The sequence below is a fragment of the Mus caroli genome, chromosome 11, assembly GCF_900094665.2.
Source record: "Mus caroli chromosome 11, CAROLI_EIJ_v1.1, whole genome shotgun sequence".
Classification (NCBI taxonomy): Eukaryota; Metazoa; Chordata; class Mammalia; order Rodentia; family Muridae; genus Mus; species Mus caroli.
This window is the reverse complement of record NC_034580.1, coordinates 3,429,157-3,436,456: the sequence shown is the minus strand read 5'-3', so window position 1 is coordinate 3,436,456 and position 7,300 is coordinate 3,429,157. Positions and strand designations below refer to the sequence as shown.

General features: G+C 47.8%; 1 protein-coding gene across 3 annotated transcripts in view; it reads right to left on the bottom strand.

The window, feature by feature from the left end:
* Positions 1-7,300, bottom strand: part of Ccm2 (CCM2 scaffold protein) — a 53,401-nt gene that overhangs the window by 22,328 nt on the left and 23,773 nt on the right. Inside the window, exons 2-3 of one of the 3 annotated variants that reach the window (XM_029483725.1) lie at positions 6,945-7,067; positions 4,181-4,354 (exon numbers count right to left, since the gene is read on the bottom strand). In XM_029483725.1, the coding sequence (XP_029339585.1) occupies positions 4,181-4,354; positions 6,945-7,067 (297 nt within the window). Of the gene's footprint in view, positions 1-4,180; positions 4,355-6,944; positions 7,253-7,300 lie in introns of those variants that run through there. The other 2 variants (XM_021177456.2, XM_021177455.2) reach the window with 2 other exon arrangements.

Here is a 7,300-nt window from a genome sequence, read left to right as displayed (position 1 = left end):
GCCCTGGAACTCACTTTGTAGACCAGGCTGGCCTTGAACTCAGAAATCCACCTGCCTCTGCCTCCCGAGTGCTGGGATTAAAGGCGTGCACCACCACACCCAGAGCACAATCCTTTCTTTCCTTTTTGTTCTCTCTCTCTCTCTCTCTGTCACACACACACACAACTTTGTTTTTCATGTAAATAAGTTTGCAGTTCAGTGGGATAAACAACTTGTTAGAAGTGTGAGTGTTGAATAGCATCATAACTAATACTGAGGTGTTTTTTTTTTTTAAAGATTTATTTACTATATGTAAGTACACTGTAGCTGTCTTCAGACACTCCAGAAGAGGGCGCCAGATCTCGTTGCGGATGGTTGTGAGCCACCATGTGGTTGCTGGGATTTGAACTCTGGACCTTCAGAAGAGCAGTCGGGTGCTCTTACCCACTGAGCCATCTCACCAGCCCCAACACTGAGGTTTTAAGAAAGGGCAGACTCCCTTCCAGCATCGAGATGTGAGCCTTGTGCATTCCCCCGACGGCTAGACCTGCTAAACAACCTTTCATGCCTATAGCTCTTCACTTATCTCCTTCACTGCGGTGTCTCTGTATCTGCCCAAACTGAACTGGATAGCTTTCACATTGAGTCTGGAAAGGTTTTTCTGTACTTTAGATACTAGCCTGCGTCACACATGGGGTTTGCAAATACTTGGTTCAGCCTGTAGAATGTCTTCTCATCTTTTCTTCTGTGGTATAAGGATAGAACCCAGGGTCTCGTGCACACTGTGGACATGCTGCTGCGGCTTCCATCCTCCCATGCAGAGTCTCTGAAAGCCTAGATAGTCAGTTTTCCTCTTACGCACCCTTTCTGGTGTCATCTAAGACCTCTGCCTGGCCGGAGACCATGAATTACTTTCAGTCCCCCTCCAACACCCTTACAAGTTTTGTTAAGTGGACACTTAAGCCCACAGTCTACTCTAAGTTGGCTTTGTGAAGGTGTCAAGTGGTAGGCAAGGTCCCTTTCTGTGTACGCTGTCCAGCTGTCTAGCATGTCTGCTGACGTGGCATTTCCTCCTCCTCCTCCGCAGAATGGCTCTCACTCCTGGCAGAGTGTGACTGGAGGGCAGATCTGTGTGGGTCGACTTCTAGGTTCACAGTGCTTCTCCAGCCCCCAGTTCATGGCAGCCTCTGCATCTGGGCAGCTGGACAACCTGACACAACCTGACCCTGGCAATTGTCTGACTCCTCGTCTACAGTCTTAGCAGCCACGTTTCTGACTAATCTTGCTTTTGTCTACAGAAATAGCCTGCTGAATTATGACAGAAACCGTCATTATCAAGCTATTCAGATAACCTATTTTTCATACTAGGTGTTGTCCTGTGTAGCTTGTGCTTTTCAAGGTGCTGGTCCACAGGTTCCTCTGGCCCCAAGAACTGACATGAACTCCCTGCACCTTCCAGCTTACGACACACTGTCTCTCCAGCCAGGCCTGCCTCCTGTCTCTCCATTTACTCGGATGTTCTCTGCTTTCTCTTCAGCACTGTGGGGTTGGTTCCATGGATGTGCATGTGCGTGCATGTGTGTGTGTCCAGGTGGTGTGTGTGCATATGTGGAGGCCTGAGGTGGTTGTTTCTCAGGAGCTGTCCACCTTGCTGGTTGAGTCAGGGTCTCTCACAGGGTCCTGAATGACTACTCTTTGCAGGACCTATATTCCCAGCATCTGCCCACATACATACACACCTCTAACCTCTGCAGGCACTATACTGGATAGTACACAGACACACACATATCCTTAAAAATAATAAAAATAAAATTAAGAAGACAAATCTTGACTCTTTGTTATCTCATTATGAACAGCATGTCCTCTTGTCTTTTTGAGAATAGTATATGCAGCTATGTGCTGCCTAGTGATGGCTTGGCCAACAATAGCTAATATAACAATGGTTCCCTAAGTTCACAAGGCATCACATTTTCCCAGTGCTGAAGAACTTTGTGGCCATCTGAACATCCCAGTGTAACATATGGGTCAATTCATAGTGATATGATGTAAACAAGGCGGAATACATTAACAGCTACACAATAACTATAGCACATGTATAATATTTAACACTCATAATAAATGACTGATGTTAATACTGTCAACCTGACAGAGTCTAGGAGACAAACCTGTAGGCATGCCTGTGAGAGAGCTTCTATACTGGACTACTAAAGTGGGAATTATAGAATTATGACACATTAAAGTTATTTTTATTATTTTTAAGTATATGTGTCATAATACCCACGCAGCACATCACCATGCATCCCTGCTGCTTCCTGCTGTGAGGGGAAGCCCTGGGACCAGCTGCCCACAGTCCTGATGCAATGCCTTTCCAGGAACCAGAAGAAAGCCTCCTGTGGGTTGTTTCTCTCAGCTAGTCTGTCAAAGCAGAGAGAAGTACTCAATATAACTATGTTACTGGTCTATGTATCTACTGTGGTATACTTTTTAGCATTTGAGTACTCCTGTCTAAACAGTTTATACCAAGTATAGTGCACACACCCTCAATCCCATCTCTTGGGAGGCAGAGGATAGAAGACCTTCAGTTAAGGGTAGCCTAAGACACATAGTGAGATATTGTCTTAGAAAAGCAAACCAGAGCTAAAGAGATGGCTGAGGTCTTCTAGAAGACCTGGGTTCCATTTCTCAGCAGCAGATCCAGGGAACCCCACATACTCCACATCCTCCTCTGGCTTCTGTGGGCATTGATGCATGTGGTACACAGACATACAGGTAAATAAAACATCTAAATGGCCAGGCAGTGGTGGTGCACGCCTTTAATCCCACTTGGGAGGCAGAGGCAGGCAGATTTCTGAGTTCGAGGCCAGTCTGGTTTACAGAGTGAGTTCCAGGGCAGCCAGGAATATACAGAGAAACCCTGTCTTGAAAAATTTAAAAAAAAAAAATTCTATATGTATAAAACCAATCAATTCATTCATTTAAAAAATTTTAACAACCAAAATCTCAGTTTGTTCTTATCAGTTGAAAGCAGCTCACCAACAGCCAATAGCAGATGAGCCCGTCACCTCCCCTGCCATTCATCTGTTTACCCCAGTGAGTGACTGGCTGGCACACCTATCCACACATAGGTTCGCACACTCCCATGTTCACAGCAACAAAGCTATCCAACAACACTTTCCTCAGAACTTGATCCACTATCAGCACACACAATGCCCACTGCTGTCCTCACTTTGGAGCCACTGCTTTCAAATTCATGTTTATTGTCTTGGGCTCAATGTCAGAAGTTTGCAGGAATGCATACTTATGCTCTGCTGCCTGTGTTTAATGGAGACCCTGAAGAGCTGACTGAAGCTGTGTGCTGGGCAGGCTTTCTATCTGCTAGGTTCCATTCAAGCTGAATGGCAGGGAATCCTAGGTCAGTACAGAATTTCTCAGCTGCATCAAGGAGAGTGACACTTGACAGTAAACTGTCTGTGTTTTCCAAGACATTCTGGAAGCCTGGACATATAGGGGTTGTGGATTTACACCATCCCCAACAGGCTCTGACTTAGCTTCTCTTCCCTCAGGCTGGGGCTCTCCCACCCACTTCTATGCCAGCTGTCAGTAAATCCAAAGCCCTCCGCTCAATGTGGAGGGTGCCTACAAATCCATATTTAGTCAGCGCTGGAGCCCCCTGAGCCACTGGACTCTGTCCTCTGCAGGGGCCTGACCCAGCTGGAGCCACCAACTAGGCTACTTCACCTTCACCGCTTCCTTCTTTCCAGTGGCCTTCCATGACCAACACCTCTCCTCTCCTCTCTGAGCTCACAGCTTCTATCATTTTATTAACTTACTTTCATTTTAGGGACATAACACAGCTTGAGTAGTCTCTTGGGCACAGGCCTGAGATATAAGGCTTCCAGCGTTAGGCTGAGCATCGGAGTCCTAAACAAGGGCCTGGAACAAGCGCCTGCTGTCCTCTGTCTGCAAATCAGAGGAGACGAGGTGTCCCTGTTCTACACAATATCCCTGACTTTCAAGACAGAGTAGTGCTCTGCTACACAAAGGATCAGAAACCAAAGCTAAGGACTGGGACTGGGTTTGGAGTTTTCATTATTAGATACATCCAGAGGCAAGACAGAGGGTAGGACCCAGGCTAGTGCATTTATGCAGAGCTGGCAATGAACTGTTTGGCAGGCGTGCCCTGTGGCCCATGGTGACTTACCTTCACCTCCTTCTCAATATAGTCGCTCAGCAGTCTGTCTGGCTCGACGCGCTCAGGTAAGGCCAGCACCACAGTGTGCAGAGGGCGCCTCTCTGTCACCTTCTCATGGGCTTTCTTATCTCTACTCTTTTCACCTTTTAGGAATACTCGTTTAAATGGCGACACAATTCCAGGCTGCAGGCAGAAATGGCAATGATTGGAGTTCATTATTCACACATTTGTGTTGTACCTACCACTAACAAACAGAGTTAGCACGGTCGCCATGAACATAGGACTGTGCACAGCAGCCTATGAGAAAGGACCAACATGAGGCTGAGGCGTGGTGCTAGAACCAGCTCAGACTCTGCACAAGGACAGACAGGCCTGTTAAGTGGCTGTCACACTCAGAAGGCAACTCACTGTCATTTGGGGAACAGTCCCCCAGAAGAGAGCCACACAGCAGAGTTCCAACTCCTGCCAGCTCTGTGAGCCATGTCATCTCAGCTCTGACGGTACAAGTGGGACAGGGAGGGCTGTCACCCACAAGGCCTCTGTCTCAGCAGCCAAGGTCAAATGAGCTCTAAGGAGCCCAGGCGCTAACTGAGCCCCAGGTTCTCATGCAGCTCCTTCCCTCAGGTAGGGCTCCAAGCCAGCCACTAACCTCACAGCCTCACACCCTGCTGGATGTGAGGTTAGTACCAAGGCTTTGAAGACTCAACCTGTAATCAAAATGAACTTGTGGGCCGGCCAGGGAGAGGGGAATCAAACCTAGTGCCTCCTAAACAACCGCAACAGAAGCTATCCCCCACTCTGTGGAAAGATGGCGCTGCCAGCCATTCTTCGTCACTCAGAGAAACACTTAAATACATCATCTACAGCATCAGCTCAGAGGCCAAAGCCATGAGCAATGAAAGGAGGAGCCGAAACCCTAGCTGTTTTCTCTCTGCAGGAGACATCTCTCCTACGCTCACCCACTATGGTCCTGGCAGCCAGGCAGCAGCTGGGAAACCACAGCAGGCTCAGCTCTGACCATCCCTTCCCCCAAGCTAAGCAACAAACAAAAAACGGAGAGAATAAGTTATCAGGCAAGACTCACATGGCCAAGGCTCCCAGGAGATACCGCATGTGGCTACTTCCCAGCCTCACTCTTTGGCTCAGCTCTCGAGCACCAGGCATGAAACCAACAATCAAATAAGACTCACCCAGCCTCAGAAAATCACCCTGACACCTTTCCTGTGCCTGTGGCCTCCTGCCGTGGACAGCTTCCCTGCCTCCTTAGCTTCACATCCTTGGTGCTTGTTATCTTGGTTTTATTCCATTGATCTACTAAGATGGGCACAGATCCAGGAGGCCCATCCGACAAGTAAGACAGCAGCATGAGTCTCGGTGTTAGAGCTGTGCACGCCCAGCCGTCATGCCTGCTGTTCTCCCCACAGGCTTCCCGCCAGGCTCAAGGCTTAACTCCTCTGGGGTGGTCTGATCTATCCTGATTCCTTCCCATACAAGACAGTTAGCTGAGCTATCGTCTCTAAAATGAGCTACGATTGTTGCATGTTCCATGTTCTCATGAACCATCCATGCGATAGCTACAGAGAGCTGAGCTGATTCTATTTGATTATAATGGAAAACGGTGTCAGCAGTTATTTTCGTTACTGTTTTTACTCACAACAATCCATCTCCTCTTCAACTTCTGTCTTTACAGCCCAGCACCAAAGCCTCAGACTGTCTTCCACTCACACTAGATAATGACCCATGACCACCCACCCGACTCTGAATCAAAAGTAGGAAAAGATTGTGACCCACAACCCTGTAAATATTAAAATATTCCACTCATGGGAGCTGATTCTATCACCAGGCATCTGCCTCTGTGACCTAGAATGGTCTGTCATTGACCCTGTAGTCCTGTCTTGATCAGTACACACATACATACACACACATGCATGCACGTAGTTTCTGGCACTTACTGCTGGTGTGGAAGAGAGAGAGAGAAGATGACAGGAACTCCAGAGCTGTAGCTGAGTGTGGAGCACAGGCACTGAAGTCAGCTACTTTTTTGAGATGTCTCCTACAGCTCAGGCTAGCTTCAAACCCACGTGTGGCTGGGAGATGGAGCTTCAGTCCTGTCTCCCGGCCCCAAGGACTACTGCTAGGATTCCAGCATGCACACCATCTGTTTTGTTTTGGTTTTCTGCAGTGCTAAGAATAGAACCCAGAGCTTAGCTGGGCGGTGGTGGCGCACACCTTTAATCCCAGCACTTGGGAGGCAGAGGCAAGCGGATTTCTGAGTTCGAAGCCAGCCTCGTTTACACAGTGAGTTCCAGGACAGCCAGGGCTACACTGAGAAACCCTGTCTCGAAAAACCAAAACCAAACCAACCAAACAAAAAGAACTCAGAGCTTTGTACACGTTGGGCAGTTATTTTTCCACCTGTGTTATATCCCTAGCTTCTCCATTTTTTTTTTTTTTTTTTTGTTTAGTTTTTTTGGTTTTTATAGCCCTGGCTGTCCTGGAACTCACTTTGTAGACCAGGCTGACCTCGAACTCAGAACTCCGCCTCTCTCTGCCTCCCGAGTGCTGGGATTAAAGGCGTGCACCACCACGCCTTGGCTGACTCTCCATTTTTTTAATTTAGATTTTCATAACAGTACATACTTGAGAAAGATGAACAACTGCCACTTACCACTGGCCAGGCCTAGACTATAAAAGTCAGGAGAACCAAGATCCGAAGAAGGTGACAACCATCAGAAAGGACAGGAGACACTTCCAGAAGAGCTAAGAGGCCTACCTGCCAAGTCCCCACTCGGAGAAGCATGAGGACAGGCTGTGGTTGAGGGCCTTCCCGGCACATTCTCTGGGAGCTCCCACAAACGTTTGTTTCATCCCCAGGATGCATTTCGACAAGTGGTGGCTGAGGCAGGTGACAGGGGGGTCTCAGAGTGGGGTTCATATGGGACAACAATGAGAAATGGTCACTTGAGACTTACCAGATAACCTGACAGTAATCTGCAGGCTAGAAATGACCCCCAAATTTAGGAACATATTTGAGCAAGGTAAATCCCAATGAAAACAATTGTGATTTCTTCACCGTGGGACCTCTGACCAGATAGTACTCAAATTATGCTAAATGTGTTGTGTTTGATC